A 22,844-nucleotide genomic window follows, 5' to 3' on the forward strand; every position below is an offset into this window, starting at 1 on the left:
CTATTATGTACAATTATAATGCACTAATAAAATTTTTTTGTTCTTTTTTAATGAACATAATACCTTTAGTTTTATTTATTTATTTTTATGTGGTGCTGAGGATCAAACCCAGTGCCTCACATATGTCAGGCAAGTGCTTTACCATTGAGCCACCCACCAGCCCAGAACTTTCCATTCTGGACTGTTCTTAATATCAAAAATGGTCCCTTACAGTTTTAAGTGATGAGAAGTCAATGAAAGATATTTTTAAATAAAAAATTTTTATTGCTTTTTTCCCATAGAATATGATACATTTTACTTAAAAACTTTATAAAATATAAACAAAAAACAATAAAAAGGTGCATCCAGAGGTAATCAATGTTCATAATTGTTAAACTTCCAGACCTTTTTCTATGCATGTGTACAAACAAATATTTTTATAATTCTACACAAGTAACTGTAACCCCCCCCCTTATAAACATCATTGTGACATTTATTACATATATATATCAGCATCATCATTTTAAATAGCTACATTGTATTGTTAAGGAGATTTCATAATTTATCTCCTAACACTGGACAACTATTTCTAATTTTTCCATTACATATAATAAGGAGATTAACATCTCTGAGTGACTGACCACATTTGTCCAATTTTTTCATTGGAATTTTCCTTTGGAAGTGAGTCAAATGATATGAGGGTTTTTAAAAAAAATATATTTAAAAAATCTTATTTATTTATTCATTCATTTATGTGGTGCTGAGGATTGAACCCAGTGCTTTACACATGGAAGGCAAGCACTCAACCACTGAGCCCCATTTTGAGGTTTTAGTATAAATTTCCCAAATTACTTTCAGAAAGTCTGCACCACTTTTACATCTATTATTTGTGTACAAGCATATGCTTTCCACATCTTTGTTGTATTATTGTTATTTGCATTATTTTTCCTTTTCTACTAATGAGGTTAAATTGGTTTTTTTAGATTTTTTTTTTTTTTAGTCGTCAATGGATCTTTTATATATTTATATGTTGCACCTCATACGTGCCAGGAAAGCGCTCTACCACTGAGCCACTACCCCAGCTCCCCCTCGGAGGTTGAGTTTTTTAAAACAGCTTTGAGGGATCACTTACATATCATAAAATTCAAGCAATGTCAGTGTGCAATTCAATGATTTCAGTAAATGTACAGTGGCAACCAATACCACAATCCACTTCTAGAACATTTCTACCACCCCAGAAAGTTCCCCTATACCCATGGATAACCTCTGCTCCCACTTCACGTTCTAGAAAACCACTGTTCTACTTTTTTTTTTTTCCTATAATTTGCCCTTTATAGAGATTTCATATCAATGGAAACATACAAAGTGTAGTTATTTTGCAGTTGGCTTCTTTCAGTTGGCATAACGTTTCTGCGATTGTGTGTTGCCAATAAATCTGTCTAGAAGTCATTTGTTGCTAAACATTTTTCTCCTCATGTTCATTTGCAGTTTTCTGTTACAAAGGCCCTTGCCTGTTTTTCTACAGGGGCATTAAAAGATTTTACAGGGAAGGGCTATAGTTTCAATTAAATAAAGAGAAATCTGGTACTTATTCTGATTTTATCTTTGCACTTCCAAATCTAAGATAATTAGTGAAAGTTTTGTGCATTAAATATTGGCTTTTATCTACAGTACAGGATTATAAATGATATGGCACTGAGGAGTAATTATTTATTTGAATCAAATTTTCGTTTTCTCTCTTCAAGGAATATCATAAATTTCTAATGCTTTCTAAAAAGTCTTCAAGTTAGTCCTTTAAAGTTGATTTTCTTTAAGAGAATAAAAATATTTTCTTTCAGGAACAAGGTGGAATATAAATAAATAAATGTTGCCTTACTTTAATTCTGCTCTAGGTAACTTGTTTTCTTTATCAATGGCCCTTAAAACATTCCTCATCCCTAAGGTAGACAAAGACTACTATTTGAAAATTAAACAGCATTCTTTGAATTCTTTGTTATCTCTGTAGAGATTAATTAAAACAACAACAACAGCAACAACAAAATATTAATAGCTTGCAAAACCCATTGCCAGATAAAAACTCTCCAATCTGGAAAAAAAAAAAAAGTCCCTGGTACCAGGGATCGAACCCAGGGGCACTTAACTCTGAGCCACATCTCTAGCCAGTTTTTTTTTTTTTTTTTTTAATTTTATGACAGGGTCTCACTAAGTTGCTTAGGGTCTCACTAAGTTACTGAGGCTGGCTTTGAACTTTCGATCCTCCTATCTCAGCCTCCAGAGTCACTGGGATTACAGGCATGCACCAATGTACTCGGCAAAGACACAGTTCTTAAAGGTGGCAGAGAAATGTGAAGTTTGACACATTGAATAGGGAGTCTGAAACATTTCCGGATTACTCCTTCTTCAGCTTTCAACATTTCCCTTCTCCCTAGAATGGTTTGTGTGTGATTTATTTTAATGCTAAAAAAGCTAAAGCTAGAGTTCCTCACGTCTATGGGCTCCTTCCTAATTTGGGGCTCCTAATTTTATGTTTTTCTTTAAAGAGGGAACTCCAAATTATATAAACTTTGGGCCCCATAAAACCTGAATCTGCCCCTGTAATCAAAGCTGTCTGTAATCCATTTGAAGGTTTTCTACCTCATGGTTGAGTGCTGATATACTTCCACAAGATTTCTGTGCCATGATTTATCCTAGAAATCTTTTTAGAAAAATTTGCTAGGCAAATGTCAAAGCAAGAACAAAAATGATTCACCTAGAATCCATCACCTCAAAAGTCACCTCTTCATCTGTGGCACCTTCCAGTTTTTGTCCACCTAATTTTAATGTGATTATAATTAACCTTGTATTTGAAAAAATACTATGCTGGTAAACATGGCTCAGTTTACCAAGTGAGCATCACTATCCTATATACATCTTTTTAAAATGTGTATGTTGTGGCTCAATCATGGCACTCAACAGACAGGGAGGTGGGAAGTGATACCTAAGGAAGACAGTGGACCCAGTTGCAAAGGATGACAAACTGTGAGGGTCACGTCTGGCTTGTTCATCACTGTAAGCTCAGTGTTTAGTACAAGATCTGGCATGCAGTTAGTATTCAAATATTAACTGAGTGACTAACTTTGAATGTGACTGACCCAATATTTTTGGAGGGGAAGATGTATAGAATAAAATCCTAGATGATAGCAATTAACTTATCATTTTCTACTAAAGAAGAATCCTGTATAGTTAATTAAACAAGTGTAAACTGAGTGCCTAGATTACTTGGTATTGACAGAGAACCAAAGGAAGAAAAATCTGGAGAGTGAATGCCTTTTCATCCCTGCCCCAGACCTGTACTATATGGTCTGAGGTCAATAAAGAGAATGGAAAAGTTTCCAATCTTTTAAAAAGACATAGCCTTATTTTACCTTTTCAGAAGAACTTGGAAATCAATAAAAATTATGTTGGGGGAAAAAAAGTAATTTTACTTAGGGAAGTCAGAAATTTAGAGGCCTTTTTTGACTTAAGGGACTCTGGAAAATGATGACACCAACATTTTGCTAGAAACAGGACCAAGCATATCTGCAGTGTCATAGTCATTGAGAAGTCTGACCCTGCAAAAGATGGAACCTAAGGTTTTCCTGTCCTGGGGCCAAAGCAAGGAGACAATAGCATTTCCCAGCAAAAATTAAGTAAACAAAATCCCAGAAATATTTTTCTTTCAAATAAACTGATTTAATTTCTACTTTCCTATGAAAAAACGAATTACATTTCAGAGAATACTATTTAGGTTAGGAGGTTCCCATCAGCGCTGTTTTGCAATATGTGTTTACATAATCTGAAGTGAAATGGCAGTTAAGTATAAAACTGGGGCCAGTCAGGTCAGTTTGTGTGCATTAAGAGGATTAATTTTATTTTGGATTACAAACTAATGTCACATTCTACTGTTTAAGTGTCAACTAGATTTGAATTTGGTTTTGGACATTCCAATTGGGATGAATCTGAGAAAAAAAACAAAGTCTGGGGACATGGCTCAGTGGTAGACTGTTGGCTAGCATGTACAAGGCCCTGGGTTTGATCCATTCCCCAAAGCACAAAATGAAACCAAAAACAAAACAACTACCAGATTCTAAAAAGCAACAGGTCAGTGATTTGTAAAGAAAATATATAGCATCAATATTTCCTGCTGTTATCTATGGCTCAAACATTTGAGATTATGAATATTGACATTTAAACATGTGAAATTTCTGGAGAAAAGTGTGTGTGTGTTGGGAATCGAACCCAGGGCCTCACATGTGGTACATAACTGCTCTACCACTGAGTTACATGCCCAGCCTGACAGAAAACTATATAGAATGTTTTTGTTTGTACCACCCAATATGTTTCTAATTATTTCCCCTATAAATCAATTGGCTTTGCTGTGCATGACTCACAGAAGTGAATAACAGACTGTGCTAAGAACGAAAAGAGTAACAGCATTAAGAAGCAGTTAAACACATCTTGTAAAACTTGACTTAGAGGAAATTTACCCAAGTGAAAGCAAATATACTTAACATATGATTCCATTTGCTGGCAAACATCAAATATTTAAAATTTTTGGGCTGGGATTGTGGCTCAGCGGTAGAGCACTCGCCTAGCACGGGCGGGACCCGGGTTCGATCCTCAGCACCACATAAAAATAAAGGCATTATGTTGTGTCTATCTACACCTAAAAAATAAATATTAAAAAAAATTAAATTTTTGGCAGTTATTAGGAGGAGCCTGACAATGGGCCCTGTTGCTTCATAATTCAGCTTGCTTTACCAGCCCACCCTAAGATGCCCACCAAAGGTGCTCAGTATGAACTGTCTTGCAACATTCATTGTTGTGAACACAGGTCCTTTACTAGATTGAAAGTTCCTTTAGAACATGAATGATGTCTTATACACCTCTGTCTCCTCCAAAGCACAGAACATTGTAGTTTATTCAATATTTATGGAAATGAGTATATCAAAACACAAAAAATTCTACCAGTGAACTCCAAAGAGAAACAAAAAAGTGTACTACTAGACTTTACATAGTATTTACAAAATATACTTAATGTATATAAAGCATTTCCATATAATATAGTCTCCTTTTTTGGATAAATTTATTTTGTACTCCCATGAGTTTTTGGATTTGCTCATGAAATTGATTTCAGATGATCCTCCACAGGTATCAAACTTAGTTACATTTTCTTTGTCTTTTCTAATTTAGTATTGGCATATGCCACATATTCTTCCACAGAATTTCTAAGGAAGACCTCTCTAAAGAAACCATTTTAAATTTTATAGTGTCCTTCAGTTGTATATTAAAAAAGCTACCTTCAAAGCAGCTAAAGTTAACCTCATCAGAGCAAAAAGTAAAAAAAAAAAAAAAACTTAATTAGAAAATTCAAAGAGATAGACAGTAGAGGAAAATCTCAAATTAATTGTCATGTGATCCTAATGAGTTCATATCTTGTTATGCTAATGTGTGAGGCAGGACACACACATTCAAATACAAAGAGTTTAACCATGCCAATAACAGGCCAAAGGAGATAATCTCTTATGCCATTAAGCATATATCTAACAGGATTTTAGAAATTCTAACAGCTGACAAAATAACACATTCATTGTCATATTTCCTTTGTCCATTAAGTGGGCAAAACACATCAAATCATTTTTGCATGTGTTAAAGCATTCAAGTACATTTTCGAAAAGAGGCAATGAAAACTTTATCTCTAAAGTTCATAAAGAGAAGGGAAGTAATTAGGAATAAATAGGGATTGAGCCTAGAAGATCTCTCTAGTGTTGTTGCATCTTATATCTCTTAACTGAATAAGTCGTATAGATCCAGAGGCTCTCAAGCACAGAGTCATTTCTTCATTCCTTATACTTGGAGAGGTTAACACAGGAATTGAGACATCTAATACAGAATTTTCCAATTGACCTAGTTTTTTACCAGCAGTTTCTTCTACCAAAAACTTTGAGACTATCTCCATAATAAATGTAACTAAGTTTAAAAGGCTATTAGCTGAATAAGTTAAGGTATGTAGAAATGAAATGACATAATGTCTGAGATTGACTATAAAAATATTTCAGTAGAAAAGAACAAAAAGGACAGGTGAAGCAAAAGCAGCTAAGCCTTGCAATTACTAAACTCTGGGTATGGATGTGTAGGTGTGTACCATATTATTCTATTTTTGTGTGTGTTTGAGAATTTTCATAATGAGACTTTTAAAAAAGCTTCAGGAATTATAAATTATCATTAATATAGACATATGGGTCAATGAATAGAATGGAAAACTTTGCTGAAAGAAATTAAGGCTGGTTTTAAATCTGGAGCTCCTTACTAGGCATACAATATGATTTTACCCATATTTTGCACGGAAGGAAATAATACAAATCTATGCATTATCCTGGAATGTGAAATCTTTATCAACACATTTATGAACTTTAGCCTAAAATCAGAGAAAAAAGATTCTTAATTCTAAGAACCCAGATTTCTTAATCTTTTTTTTTTTTTTTTGATGTAAGTTTTTCTTATGGGGATTGAACTCTGCCTGGCCAATTGCAGAAGCAAGCAGATGGGGGATCTCCTTTTGGAAGTCATGCTTTAAACAGAATGAATCCTTCTCTGTGGTAGAGAAACCACTTTCACTCCCAGAGGAGTCAAGATATGCTGGGCAGAGCCTTACCTCCCCAGGCCTCTTCTCCATTCCCTTTTCTCCCCTGCAGGGCCTCATATGCCTCTCTCTGCCCATGCTTTCCCCATTGGGCCTGTCATGACAGCCTCTGCAATTCAGGGATCCAAAAAGCAGAAGGGTCCCCTGAGTCTATGGGGACAATCATTCTTGTTCCAATGCAAAACCTGGTTTGGGCAACTATAATTTCAGCCTACAAAACTGAAACTGGATTAGAAATAAAGGAGGAGTCAGGCAGCAACAAACTCTCCTAATTCATTTTGCATAATTTTCTGATTATGAGGCCCATACTAACACTGTTTTAAATTTTTGCCCTTCAAACAGAGATCAAAGATTCAGTTAAGAATTCATTCTATTAACACTGATGCCACGGAAGCATTTTTTAAAAAAATGAGGTATTTGGTTTACAGTCCCAAATGGTAGAAGTTTAAGCCTATAGACATACTCTAGAAAATGAAAATGAAATTGAGTACATGGAAACATAAAGCAGAAACAGGATCTAGTAATATGCTAGCAAATGCTGTGAAACCCTGAGAATCCTTATTATAGCTAAAATAAGTCCACCTATCTTATATTTCTAAGCAGGACACCCTATGATTTTTTTCCTATATATCTACTTAAAAAAGACAAATGAGAATGAAGAGGTAAGTGACTATGATAAAGGTAAAGAGACTATTCATTCTTATTGATCCTTTTCCACTCTAATAAAAAAAATACTTAGTAATAGACCTTTGCTTTCAAATTATTTTAGAAAAAACATTTAGAATTACAGCAGCAACAGCATTTACAAGTGAGTTTATGTAGAACTATTGTCAAGGCTCAAAATACCATGAAAGATCTTAAGAAAACAGTTTTCACATAAAAAACTGCACAATCAGGTTAGCCAGACCCAAAATGATGATGAAAATATGAAAAATTAATTTAGGCCATGTCAGACGCTCTTCTTGGTGGAGGGAAATTATATAGATGAGAGATGGATATATGAATACAAAGGCCAGACCGCAAGCTGCTCCTGAATATCTGCAAAATAAAAGCTTTGGGGATTAATATTCACCTTACATTTTGCTTTTTCTGTTTTATAATTAAGGCAAATACAGTAAACTTTAAATCTTCCTCAGTCTTATATTGTGACAAAATTACTTTGATTCTTTTATTGCTGACATTGGGCTTAAACTTATTTTACTTGTTAATAAAAACAATTATTTCCTGCTCATCTTTATAACATCTGCTTGACAAAGGGTTTTTATTCATCCCTCAACTCTCCATAGTTCCTCTGTGCCTCAGTGATTGTAGCTACTTCCTCAGAAACATCTGGAGACAGGCTTCCCATCTTTGATCTTTATAAACTAATTACACATTTTGAGTTTGTGAGGGACTACTAGTATCTGCTTAAGAATGAAAATAGATGAGTACCACTGTGGCATTTAGTATAATTATCAAAGATATTAACAAAAATATCTAAACATGAGATTGTGACAGAAAAACAGGCATTTTCCTCTCTCTTTCCCAGTTTTCTTTAGGAATGGCTTAATAGAAACTTAAGAGACCAATACATTCAATATGTATCAGGCTAATAATCTCCTCTCTTGTTTCTTTTTCCCCCTACACCTGTTTTATTTAAAATAAGACTAAGTATTTCTTTTTGTATAATGGCAAATGGCTCAAATAATGCTGTTCATGAATCATTGATTTTGTTACTTTTTTAGATAAGGGCTTTCAAAAAAGTGACTCAGCCTTGCTGTCTGTATTAAGGAAGAGAAATCAGATCATTCTGAACCAGTTTAACATGAGAATCTGAGGTCACAATTTTATTTCCACCTTACTCAACCTGTCACAACTTTTTAGGGAAAGGTTATTAAGGATAGAGTCTCCTCTGGGACCTAAACTCTTACTTTTTGACTAAAATGGATATTGACATATGTTTTTGAATAGATGGATTAAGGAAGTTGACATATAAAGGACCTCCTGGGCATTCACAAGAATTTATGTATTATACAGTAAGAATACCTTTTTTTGGGTTGAAAAATAAAGGAAATACAGTGGGATAAAACAAGAGAAAGCAGAGGGGGAGAGAGAGAGACAGAGAGAGAGAGAGAGAGAGAGAGAGAGAGAGAGAGAGAGAGAGAGAAAGGTGCCTGAAGCTTTAGGGATAATGGGGCTTCTACAGTCTATTCTCCACCAGAAATAAACAGAAATGAAATTTAATGAGAACCTCAAATGATACCAGGGAACTACATTTGAATGCTACCAGTTTTAAAAACTAATAGAATTAGATGCAATTAAAACAACAATGACAACGACTGTGACAATGACAACAAATCAGGAAAAGCCTAAAAATAAAGGCCAATGCACCAAAAGGGTACAGGCTGTACCTTATGATCCCTCCTATGTTTGGGTAGAAACAGGCCATGATCACTCCAGCTCCCACAATAATTAGATTAAGAATCAGCACGTGGAAAATGCTACAAGGTGAGAAGAGAATTAAAAGGAAAAATAATATGTATATAAATAAGCAAATTGTAACCACTGATATAAGAACAAAATTCATTCTTAACATCTTTAAAATGAATTGCCAATAAGATCACAACAAAAATAAAAGGCAAACAATAGTACTCACTGCTGGTCACAAGACAGTGAAATTGGCCCTTTAATGCAATTACATAAATAGGCCAAATTCTGTAGGTGCAAACTGGTAGCATGTATCAGAATTCACATTCTTTGATCTATCATTCCATTTGGAATATCTTGAGAAAATAATCAAAACCATGAAAAAAGCTATTAAAAATGTAAGGCAACAATTTACCTGACAGAATATAGTAACAATTATTAAAAATCACATCATTATTACCTAGATGATTTAAAAAATTACCTAACAAATTTGAAAAAGAGCTAGCTAGATTTTCACTACAGAAGAAAATCCAAAAATATTTGAAAAAATATTAGATGTAAACACTCTGGAAAAGCAGTAATGATGGATAGTATTAGGATTTAGAATTTCAAGTAATGTTTCCTCTTTTTTATACTTTAATTGTTTGTAAAATGTTTACCTTAACATTTATAATAGAAAAAATTTATATATTAAGGGAAAGGCAACATATATGGACAAGTATTTATTTTTCAGATTTATCTAAAGCTATTCATGAATAGAATATTTATTAAATACTTTAGCTAGATATTAACAATTCAAGGTTGGGAATTAATTTTGGAAACAAATAACAATAAATGTACATAAACACTGATGCCAAGGAAATAAATATTTCCCCCCAAAATGATTCTTGGAAGCCTAATGTACATATCAAAGCAACATTCTGGACCAAATCATCAGAGATTAATTAATCTCAGATAAAGATTACAGAGAACTAAAAATAAGGAAAATCCCTTATGCAAATAAGTGGTCAGTCATACATCTTGATAAATTACAAAGATATTAGGCTTTAAGATCTTACTATTTATTTAGGAACTCAAATCTTAAAATTGCTTCAGGGCTTTGAGACCTGGCTGGGCCTTTGTTATTTCTGTATTGTAAAAGGAAATAACTTTCTATATTTTCCAAAGTGGTAGTTCTTAAAGTGGGATCATGAAGTTCAGGGCTTCCCAATATCCTTTCAGGTAGTCCCTGGGTAAAAGTTTTTTCATACTACAAGATGTTATTTGCTTTGCAAAGGTAATGGTGATTCAAAATGCTGGCCCCTTAGCATGGGTATAGGTAATTGTACCTATCTGTAATTTGTATTCTTTATGCCAAATACTGTGGGGAGGGAGGAGAAAGAAAGAAAAAGAAAAAAATGCTGTTGAGGGCTGGGGTGCAGCTCAGTGGTGGAACATGTGTTGAGCATGTGCAAGGACCTGGGTTTGAGCTCCAGTCTGAAAACAACAGAAAAAATTCATGCTTTGAATATATATCTTTTTAATATTCTATTGATCAAATGGGAATTACATAATAGAGCATATCTCCTATATACTGAAGTAAAATGGTTGTTCTTGGGAAAAAGTGCTTGAGCAGTAGAACTGGAAGCCAAACTAGCTGTTTTTCCCAAATGCTGCTATTTTTACTTGATATGCAGACAATGATGGTCATCCAAACTTGGGTGTTTCTTTTTTGTGTGTGTGTGTGTGTGTGTTGGGGGGGCTGCTGTTGGTGTATGCCTGTAATCTCAGCTGAGGCAGGAGGATTGTAAGTCTGAAGCCAGACTAGGCAATTCAGTAAGACCCTGTCTCAAAGTGAAAAATATAAAAGGGGCTGGGGATATAGTACAGTGGTAAAGCACCCTGGCTTTAATCCCCAGTACTGTAAAAACAAAAACAAACTTGGGTGTTTGACAGACATTTTCTTTAAAATAAATGATGAGCTTATCACTTTAGGAAACAACCTACAGTATTTATTGCCAATGATAGCATGTGAGCTTTCAAATAAAAACTATAATTTTGAAGAACTTGCATTTGCCACCTGAACTTGAGAGTTTCCCAAAACTTAAAGAATTTCATGATGAAATTATTGATAATAATGAATGTGGGTTTTGGTAATGTATAAAAAAGAGTGTTAACATTTGGGAGATCTGCAGAACTCAGTGAACCAATATTGACCATGCATGATAGGTAAAAGAACCAATGTACAAGAAACACCAATAAATTTTAATGTAATTAAATTCCTGATTATACATTGCATCTATAACAAACTACCACTTGTCAAAGTTTTGACATAGTAGCAAAGAATATCCACCATTGTCTGAAAAGGCTGTTAAAAATACCCCTTCTTGCTTGTTATCTCAGCTGCTTGGGAAACTGAGGTAGGAGAGTCACAAGTTTAAGGCCAGCCTCAGCAACTTAGCAACACCCTCAGCAACTCAGTGAGACTCTGTCTCAACATTAAAAAAATTAAAAAGGCTGGGTAGGTAGCTGTGGTAGAGTGTCCCTGGGTTTAATCCCTAGGAATGCAAAACCCCCCCAAAACAAAACAACAACAACCAAAAATCCACACTCCCCCAAAGAACCCCACCCCACCCCCCAAAAACCCCTATAGTTTTCAAGTATATCTATGTGAGGCTGGATTTTTCTTCACATATTTAAATGAAATCAATATATTATAACAGACAATGCGGAAACAAAAGGGAATCCAATTGTCCACTAGAGAAGCAGACATTAAAGAGTTTTAAAATGTTAAAAAAAATTGGAAGTAGTTATATTTTGAAAAAAATGTTATTAATGCTAACAAATAATGGTTTTATTATTATTATTATTTGAGGCAGGGTATCTCTGCATTGCTTATGTTGACCAGGCTGGCCTCGAATTCAAGATTCTCCTGCCTCAGCCTTCCAAATAGCTGGGACTACAGGTGGTCACCACTGCACCTGGCCTTATTGATTTTTAAGGAAATTAACAAATACTTTAAAATTCTTAAATCTTATTTTTTCATATGTTAAATATTGATAGATATACCTGCAAAAACTAAAGCTCCTGGGGGTCCTCAATAAATTTTAACAGCATAAAGGGGTCCTGAGACCAAAGTATGCAGAGGCTGCAGCGTACTTGTAACTGTAGGATAAATGATAGTGTGTTCTTGGTGACAGGGGAAGAAATGTAATGTGAACACGAAAGGGAAATCCCAGACATTTTGCAAGAAGAAAAAACAGTCTAACAGCCAACATTCTGCAAAATAATGGCAGAAAACAGAAATAATGCATTTGTCCAGAATTTGTTCATCCATAAATTCACAAAATTTATTTTATGTTGGTGAATATAAGTATAGCACAGAGAATAAACACAACAGGAGTCTTATATTTACTGAACTCCAGTCTTCTAGATTAGCAATGTTAGGGATGTAGTTTGTTGCTACTATCAATCTTAGAGATCTGGTAGCTCTTTTTTTTTCTCTTTTCTTTCAGTGCTTGGATAGAACCCAGGGCCTCATGCATGCTAGGCAAGTACTCTACCACTGAGCTATGCCCCCCACTCCTGAGACCTGATAACTCTTGACTTTTGCTTTGCTTTTAAACCAACATATTTATAGATATAATTACTTACTGAGGGAACAGACTACTTAAAGTTCATTTCCAACAAGAAGTGGCTAAAATCACTTATTCAGTTTGTCATGGTAAAATGCAACTTTCCCCATATTTTAAAGTTTTCTTCCTTTAAGATAATTTATTCCCAATAAAATAGGACTAGGTACTTTTCACTAAGACAAACCTAAAATAAAACAACGTAAGCCTGGTGTGGTAATTACAGGTGCACACACCTGTAAGCCCAGGGACTCAGGAGGCAGGAGGATCACAAGTTTGAGGCCAGCCTTGACAATTTAGCAAGACTGTTTCAAAATAAATAAAAAGGACTGAGGATGTCAATGATAAAAATCCCCTGAGCTTGATCCCTAGTATTGCAAAAAGAAAATAACAACAACAATAAAAAACCAAAGTAAGAGTAGGAAGGAGTTAATCAGGGATCCACAAGAAGACTTCATGGAAACCCTTAAACCATACATGGAAACTTCTCTTGGATAAGGGTAACAAGCTTAGCTTTAAACTGATTTTCAAAGGGACTCACAATTCCCCCATATCCAACAGGAGATTAAAATTTACCACTGTAATTTAAACTTGTCATATATCAAGTAAGAAATACACTCATATATCTCATCTTCAATTCTAAACGTCTGATCATTTATGTCAAAAATGCACAAATGTTAATAACACACAAGAAAGTATCAATGACCAATAATTTACGTAAGAATGTTGCTTCTCATTAGCACACATGACAACACAGGTATGACATATTTTGTGCTTCTTAGCAATATGTAAAATAATAGCAACTAAGTCATAAGATATATATAACTGATATCAGTTAATTAGCTATACTGGAAGGAATGAACCTAAATCTATTCTGGACAAGGGAGTGGCTTCTATATTTAAAGCTCTTCTGGGAAAGGGACACCAATGATCTATCCTTAGTAACCATTTCATTAGGCAAATTTTTATAGCAAAAGGATCAGTCACACTTTAAACTGACCTGTTTGCATAGTCATTTGTTGCTTGGCACATCCTGCTGGTCAAGAGAAGAGTCCTTACCTAGGATAAATGTCACCGAAGATATGGCCCAATAGCTGGACTCGAGCCAAGTAGCCTAAGAGCGGGTACACAGTCATCATCTGGAACAGCAGGAATATCCTTGCAATGAAGGACAGGGTGTCACTGCTAGGGAAGTTGTCTAAAAAATTCTAACCCAAGAAAGATAATGAGGTAATGTTAAAACTCAAATTCAGTACATACAAATTCATAAAATGGATAGTCTTCTGCTTATTTTGAACACAGGTGCTACTCAAATTGTGGACTGTGAACTGGTGCCCATCCACAAACTGCTCCTTAGCTATTTTTCAATGAGGAAAGCACAAATATTGAAAGTAAATGCTGAGAAACTTATAGAAGTTAAGATACTGCCATATATTTACTCTTTTATAAAAGTATCAGTCTGCAATTGCTTTGAATTTAAAACAAAAACAAAACCTTTTTAATATATTTAAATGGCAAATTAAATTCAATGCTGTTTTAGCTTTCTTGCTTTTCCTCCTCTGAAGTACTGTAGTGCTTTCATAGTACAGATTATAGAATAAGGTGAAAGTATATCTATCATCTAGTACCACCACTGTTTACAGTATAACATTAAGTAAAAAAATAATTTATTTCTACAGTGTTTCATAACCCCTTTAGTTTGATATCTTAAAAAAAATTAGTCACTCAATTAAAAACATTTTTCCTTTCAAATACAAATACCACAAATATCCCTATTCCCAAGGGAGTAGGCTTTGTATGGGATTGTTCATATCTGGGAATTCAGCAAATATCTGCCTGACAAAGAACTTCTGGAATCAAAGAAATCAAGAGAATAAGAACATTTCAAACTATTATAACAGCAGTAACCTCTTCCTCTTAGAGAGATGAGAATAGTACTTAACACTATTCTGCTGAAATAAATTTTATAATTCAGTTGTAATAAATCATTGTATATACCACTATATTCTACTGGAGGAATATCTTTTGACTAGAAAGGAACCATGAAATGCTGTTTTTTGTTTTTTCTTTTAATGAAAAATTCTGTAGTCACAATAAAAAGTATACTATTCCTAGCTAGGAGCAGTGTTACAAGCCTGTAATCCTAGTGACTTGGGTGGCAGAGGCAGGAGGATCGGGAGTTCAAATCCAGATTCAGCAAAAGCAAGGTGTTAAGCAACTCAGTGAGACCCTATCCCTAAAATAAAATACAGAATATGGCTGGGATGTGGCTCAGTGGTCAAGTTCCCCTGAGTTCAATCCCTGGTATCCCCATCCTCCCAAAAAAGAGTATACTATTCCTAAATGTTTGATGGATTAAATCAAAGAAAATATTACTTATGGTAACTTTTTAGTGAAAGATTTTTTTCTCTTTTTTTTCTGTCTTTTTAAGCAGCCAAATAGTCTGTCTTTGTTTTCAGTAGCAACTCAGTATCTAAATGAGTCAGATCTATCATTAGAGATTATGAACTCAGAACAGTTTACCCAGGGCATTTTAAGATCTGGGCTTTGGAAAACAAGGCAGGTCAGGGAATTCTCTGTAGAGTTTTTATAAATTCATAACAATAACTGTAACTATTCTCCACACAAAGGTAAATAATATACATCATATAAGCCATTTATTTGAATACCACAAGGTGCCTGGTATCTAGTATGTTATTTCAGACAGAGTATGTACACTATCTAATGGAAAAGAATTCTCTGTAGAGTTTTTATAAATTCATAACAATAATTGTAACTATTCTCCACACAAAGGTAAATAATATACATCATATAAGCCATTTATTTGAATACCACAGGTGCCTGGTATCTAGTATGTTATTTCAGACAGAGTATGTACACTATCTAATGGAAAAGGAAATTGAAGCTCATAAAAGATTGGGAAAGGTGTCCAAATTCCTACACTTTGAGGGTATGGTAGAGATGGTATTCAAACCTAGGTCTGTCTGATATTATATCTTGTTACTATAGCATAGTGCCTACAATTCATAAACGAAAGTATAAGGAATCACACAAAGAGGGCACACAGTGCCTTACCTGCTCAATACAATCTTTGGATAATGGTGGTGAAGGAAATGAAGCAAAAACCAGGACTCCAATATAGAGATAAGTTAATGTCACCAGCATGTAAGCAATGCACAAGTCCCTCACCTGTAAATATAAAAAATTGCCACAATATGAAGAAATTTACAGCAAGTCGACTTGTCTTTTTAAAAAATATTTATTTTTTAATTGTAGATGGGCACAGTATCCTTATTTTATTTACTTATTTTTATGTGGTGCTGAGGATCAAACCCAGGGCCACGTAAGCACGTGCTAGGCGAGTGCTCTACCGCTGAGCCACAACCCCAGCCCTACAGCAAGTCTACTTAAATACACCAAATAAGAAGACTGACAGGGCTGGGTGTGTGGCTCAGTTGTAGAGTGCTAGTCTAGCATTCATGAGGCACAGGGTTCCATCCTCAGCACCACATAAAAATAAAATGAAGATATTGTGTCCATCTAAAAAAAACTAAAAATAAACATTAAAAAAAGACTGACAAATAAATACAAAATATCTCTTTTACCTGTGTATGTCTGTGTATACTTTCTAGGTACCCAATCTGTTCATACAAAGTAGTTAAAACAAAATCCACATGCTTTAAAATTAGTCTGCCAATTTTTTTTTCCTTTTTCTTTTTTTTACTAGTCTGGAGTATGTAGACTAAGCTGCCTGTTGGCAGACTCAGGAAAATTAACAAACTGTTGCTTAATATAATTTAAATCCTGACTTAATTTCAATAGACAATTCATCAAATTATAAAATATTTAACTACAATGATACAGCTAAGGGATAATAATAAAGTAAGTATAAGCCATCTTCATTATGAGCTGCAAAAATTTAAAAGTTCTTTCTTTAGTAAATTAACTTATATACATCAAAGCATGCTTTGATCACAAGAGTGGTACATATTAAAATATATTCAATAAAGAAGGAACGCTAGTTAAAGAGCAGACAATAAGTATTAAAGACAAGCTTAATAAACCTAAACACTAAACAAAGAAAATCAAAAGGCAGCTGTTCAAACAGCTGCACAGTGTTATTACTGGAATCAGCAAACAAACACAGAACATTAAATTAAGTGGATTGCTTTCTTCCACTGCTGTTCCCACCCTCCCAATTTCCCCTCCTCATGCAAAGTAAAAAGCTCCAAGATATTTAATATAGCCAGCTGTCAGATCCAAACAGAACACATTCCACAGTTTGAAAATTGTCTCCATCACAATTAAAGTTACAGCCAAACAATTTAGCACAACTAAAGTGTGGCAGTAAGCCTATTCATTTTTCGTTTTAAACAAATTATTTTGAAAGCTAAGAAAAATAAATTAGAAAAAATATATACAACTTTTTTTTTTTGTTTATAACACAGTAAGAATGTTTGAATATTTGGAATCAAGGAACATTCAGATTTTCTAACTCTTCTCAAGTGGGTGAAATTGTAATAGTGGAGTTTTATGAACTTGAACTTTGATAAGCTCAGTTAAAAAACAAGTAACAAGCTATGAGAAATCTTATGGTCAGGAGGTAAATTGACAATGAGCTTGAAAACATACCAGAAATTTCATATGCTAAAATAGATGTTGGAAAGGTCTAGGGAGCTGAAGGCTTATGCAGATTAGTCCCAGGCCTCTGGAAGAGCTTATTGTTCAGGTTTGAAGAAGGGGAAGATGACTAAACCTCTAGGAAGGGGTGTGGAAAGTCTTCCCTCAGTAGTATATGCAGCTAAAAGGGCCTATGGCATAGTTACCTCTAGGGTTGCCTCAAGCTCTGGTGTGGGATGAACAGGAATGAACCAGGCAACACCTATTTTCATATTTAAGGGTAGTACTCTCCCATTCTGACTTCTGAAAGTCATGTCATGCTTAACTTACTTGATACCATTCAAGAACAGAAGTAGCCTTATTAAAAAAAAAAATCTTGGAAGGCAAGACAACTGTGTCAGAGAGAGGTATGCACATAAAAAGAGGGACAGCCATCAATTTACATATGACTGATTACCACACTTCCTGCAAAAAAAAAAAAAGGGGTATCTAGTATAGAATATACTAGTATACTAGTAATATTAAGTCTAAGATGCAATGGCTTCCTCATAGTACAGTTTCCCCTTATGCTTGTTTTTTTTTTTTTAATTAAAAATTGACACACAGGGGCTGGGGATGTGGCTCAAGCTGTAGCGCGCTCGTCTGGCATGCGTGCGGCCCAGGTTCGATCCTCAGCACCACATACAAACAACGATGTTGTGTCCGCCGATAACTAAAAAATAAATATTAAAAATTCTCTCTCTCTCTCCCTCTAAAAAAACTCTCTCTTTAAAAAAAATTGACACACAGATTGTAAATATTTATGGGGCACCATGTGATTCAATAGTTTATTCTGTTATGTTTAGATCAAGTTGACTCTATCTCCTCCAATATTCACCATTAATTTGTGATGAAAACATATTATTTATAGTTACCCTATTGAACATTAGAACATGACAGATTTCTTTATAAAAGACCCTTTTTATCATGCAACTTGGCTTTTCTCTACACAATCTATATTCAATACAGAAAAAGAATAAATGCTTGGTGTCATGATTTTGTGTACTGAGTGCCATATTATATACCTAAAACAGTTATTCTAACTAAATATGCAGTCTTTTCAGGTATCTTTGGGAAGTAGTCAATTAAACAAAAGTAAAATGGGGCAAGAAAATAAACTGTCTGGTCCTGACGCAGACAATAAGTTCTTTTAAAAACAAGTGTTAGGTGGGCTGGGGTTGTGGCTTAGTGGCGGAGTACTTGCCTAGCATGTGTGATGCACTGGGTTTGATTCTTAGCATTGCATATGAGCAAATAAATAAAATAAAGGTTCATCAACAATTAAAAAAAACCCCACAACACCAACAAACCAAGTGTTAGGGCTGGGGATATAGCTCAGTTGGTGGGTAGAGTGCTTGCCTTGTATGCACAAAGCCCTGGATTCAATCACCACCACTATACCACCACCACACCACCACCACCACAAATATAAAAAAAAAACCAACAAAAACAATGACATTTACTTTGTAGTCTCCTATCATGCCATTTGTACATTTATATGCTGATGTCAAATTAAGATTTTTTGGAAAGAAATACAAGCATTATTTTCAATTATGCAAATTCCTTCTGTGTATGCTACCATGTTTGGGGATAATGGCAACTAAGACTATGTATCACAGCATATGCTTTGCTTGGTATTCATGGTCTTCCATTTACTGTCAATTAACCTCACCTATCTTGGCTTCTGGATGGAGACACTCTTGTTTCTTATCATTATGTCCCTGCTTTGTTTATTTAGTCAGATACACAATCTAATCTGTTCTTGCTAACTTGGACTCCTAGCTTTTCATTTCCTTAGCTCTAATTGTTCCTAACCCACCCTTTCTGTCTTCACTGGTTTTGGGGAATTTCCTTTCCCATGTGTCACTTCTGTGGGCAGCCTTCTAACTGGTCTATTGCCCATCTTACTTTAGATATGGTAATTGTATCTGAAGGCAGGCAACAGGAGATGCTTCTCTCTTCTCATATTCTTATACACAACTCAGATCAGCAATGATTACACTGCACTGTAACTATAATTTTAATTATAAAAGTAACCCATGCTCATGATAAAAAGATTCTCAAGGGGTTGGGGTTGTGGCTCAGTGGTAGAGCGCTCACCTAGAACGTGCAAGGTGCTGGGTTCGAGCCTCAGCTCCACATAAAAATAAATAAATAAAATAAAGGTATTGTGTTCAACTATAACTACAAAAAATATTAAAAAAGAGATTCAAGTGGAGACAAATGTCCCTTGACATTTAAAAAAAAAACACAGCTAAATTTAGTAGTTCTTATATCATGTTTTTTAAAATTTTTTTTTATGAACACAGTATTTTATTTATTTATTTTTTGTATGTAGTGCCAAGGCTCAAACCCAGTGCCTCACGCATGTGAGGCAAGTGCTCAACCACTGAGCCACAGCCCCGGCCCAATATATCATGTTAATACTAACACTACCCTGTGAAATCTTGAGGAAAGGGACAGTGTCTTTTTCATCATTATATATCCTCAATATCCAGGACAGTACCTGGCACATAGGAAGAATTCAGTAAATATAGATAAAAAACAGTAAGCACATAGACTTCATTTGTTAATTGCTTTTAGTTGCCAGGCAGGGGCTGAGCATATTTCATATGTTATCTCATTTAATCCTCATACCAACCTTATAATGTAGATAAATTTCTTCATTTTATTGAGGAGTAAATTAAGTCTAGCAAAGTCAAAAACGCATTCATGGCTATAATATTAGTAGTTGGTTTGAATATATATATATATATATATATTTTTTTTTTTCAAATATGTATTAAAAGTCAACATTCCAATCAAGGTCTTTCTGACTCCATGCAATTAGCTACTACAAAAGAAAGTTTATCAGTCTTATGCATTTATGTCACAGTTCATAAATTACAATAATAAAAAAAATGAAAGAAGCAACATGCTATGAAGTACGGAGAACAAAAAAATGCAAGAGAATAGCAAAATCAGGAAAGTTCTATTTCACAGTATTCAACTGAGTGAGGAGTAGCATATCTGTTTTGTTTTGTTTTTGTTTGGTACTGGGGATTGAACCCAGGGGCACTTAACCACTGAGCCATATCCCCAGTCCTTTTCTGTATTTTATTAAGAGACATGGTTTCACTGAGGTGCTTAGGGCCTCACTAAGTTGCTGAGGCTGCTTTGAACTCATGATTCTCTTTCCTCAGCCTCCTGAGCTGCTGAGATCACAGGTGTGCTCCACAGATCATATCTGTTTTTATCTGAAAATACTTCAATGAATAGAAATGAAGCTTTTATTATAAAAGCATATGAGGTTTAGTGTGATCCTAGGTTTATGATTAGCATGCATAAATGTGAGACTTGCTATTCTTTGGCTCAAACCCAAGCCATTAGTGTACTAGACCTAAAGATATGGCCTCTTGAAAGCCCACCTACTGGAAAAGGGCAGAAAAATGTTATATTTTATAAAACGAGGCTCTGAGTGAAAAAAAAAAAACACTTAAAAAAGAGACACATGTGACAATATGAACTAGTTATATGTCAGGAAGCCTACGTCATTACAATAACCCAATTTGCTTCATGAGTAAGAAATGGCTAATGGTAGGGAACTAAAGACTGGTAGAATATCAATTTAAAATGAGGAGTAGGTACACAATAGGCCAGAATAAGTCTGGGAGCACATTCTATTTATCAAACCTAGTTTACCATTTGTTCCATACACTGTTCATAGTGAAAATACTATCTAGTACAACATTTACTAGAGAATAACAGAAACTGACCACACAGACCTACCCCAAACGTTTACATAAAATCTTTTTCTGGTGTATAGCCAAGTAAACTACAGACTCACATGAAAAAGGAAAATGAGATACAAAGCATTTCAAATTGTTTCAAATAAAGTAAACAGGGAGGGCTGGGGATGCACTTCAGTTGTAGAGAGCTTGCCCAGCATTTGTGAGGCTCTGGGTTCGATCCCCAGCAGAGCAAAACAAAAAAGAAAAATGAAAAGTGAAAACCCCACAAAAAACATAGCAGGGTTTTATAAGTAAAGACAGACAAATCCAAACAACAACAAAAGCACTATATAGCTGGGCACAGTGATACACATCTATAATTACAGTTATATGGGAGCCTGAGGTAGGAGGATTGCAAGTTCAAGGTCATCTGGGGAACTTAGTGAGACTCTGTCTCAAAATAAAAAATAAAAAGAACTGGGATTTGTTTTCAGTGATAGAGCACCCCTGAGTTCAGCCCACAGTACCCCTCCCCACAACACATAGAACACTATGCAGGTTATGTAGGTTCTGACTCAAACACAACAAAGAAATATCAAGACGTTAATCTACATATCCAGGAAGGCTATAAGGATTACATATTTTGATGATAAGGAATTGGATGATCTTCTTCAAACCCCTATTTTTTTTTGGTAACATACACCTTAGTAAGGAATAGGAATAATAACCTGTTTAGTTATACATATATAAAAAGTTAGGTTTAGTTACAAAACAAAACAACCCAGAAAATTAAGTTGAATTGGAAAACTGGAAAATTCAGATTATTACATCTGTTTAGGGGCTTTATTTATTTATTTCCTCACATTGTCTTTAGATCCAAGTCCAACTATAGTTATAAAGAAGAGAAGGGAGGAGACTTTTTTATTCTTTTGTCTTCCACTATACTTTCAAACCTTTGTTTACTGAGCTTGAGATGACCAACTCAGTATCAACACTGTGAGTTCAGAGTCCTTGACAAGCTTCACATTTTCTGACTTTAATTCCAAGAAAATATCATTTCCCAATATTAAGTGGATTTCTTTTCTTTTCTTTTTTTTTTTCGTGGTGCTGGGGATTGAACCCAGGGCCTTGTGCATGCAAGGCAAGCACTCTACCAACTGATCTATATCCCCAGCCCTTAATTGGATTTCTATAAGTCAAATTAGTGAAAACTGTTGAAAGGTATAATCATTAATTAAATGACAAAAGTTCTTCTCAGTATTATAATATTTACTTAGCTTGATTTATGTCAACACTTATGTTAATCAAAAGGAGATTGTAATTATTTGCATATACTCAGTATTTAGAATATTGTTGGCACAGAGTGATTCATAAATGTTAGTTTTATCATTAGTACTCATAATTATTAGTAATTATTAATATTTTTAGACTTTAACACAAAGTACAACTGTTTTTTTTGAAAGTCACACCATTATCTAGTTTTAATTAAGTAAGAACACATCATCCATTTAAATATTTACTTTTAAGGCTCCGTTTTGAAAATATTTCCCATAAGTGACAAAACTGAAGTTAAATTTTATTGCTAACCTATCATACTAATTCTACGAAGCCCATTCCACAAACTCATTGTAAAAAATAACTCATTTTATGGTACTGAAGTTTCTACCTTTTTGTGTGTGTGTGCTGGGGATCAAATCCAGGGCCTCACTCATGCTAAACTAGACTACACCCCACAGCTTCTTGAATGTTCTAAGAAGAAGGTAAAAATCCCTCCCTTCCTCAACGCTCACAAGACCATGAAATAAAACACCCTTCCCT

The 22,844-nt window shown here is 34.6% G+C and overlaps 1 protein-coding gene across 1 annotated transcript in view; it reads right to left on the reverse strand.

Annotated features, from left to right (window-relative positions):
• Positions 1 to 288: 288 nt before the first annotated feature.
• The window catches only part of Slc38a9 (solute carrier family 38 member 9), a 93,733-nt gene continuing 71,177 nt past the window's right edge, over positions 289 to 22,844 (reverse strand). Inside the window, exons 12-15 of the mRNA XM_026385938.2 lie at positions 15,733 to 15,846; positions 13,717 to 13,865; positions 9,031 to 9,120; positions 289 to 7,678 (exon numbers count right to left, since the gene is read on the reverse strand). Of these exons, the coding sequence (XP_026241723.1) occupies positions 7,513 to 7,678; positions 9,031 to 9,120; positions 13,717 to 13,865; positions 15,733 to 15,846 (519 nt within the window). The 3' untranslated portion in view covers positions 289 to 7,512. The remainder of the gene's footprint in view (positions 7,679 to 9,030; positions 9,121 to 13,716; positions 13,866 to 15,732; positions 15,847 to 22,844) is intronic.

Source organism: Urocitellus parryii, chromosome 1 (genome assembly GCF_045843805.1).
Source record: "Urocitellus parryii isolate mUroPar1 chromosome 1, mUroPar1.hap1, whole genome shotgun sequence".
Lineage (NCBI taxonomy): Eukaryota > Metazoa > Chordata > Mammalia > Rodentia > Sciuridae > Urocitellus > Urocitellus parryii.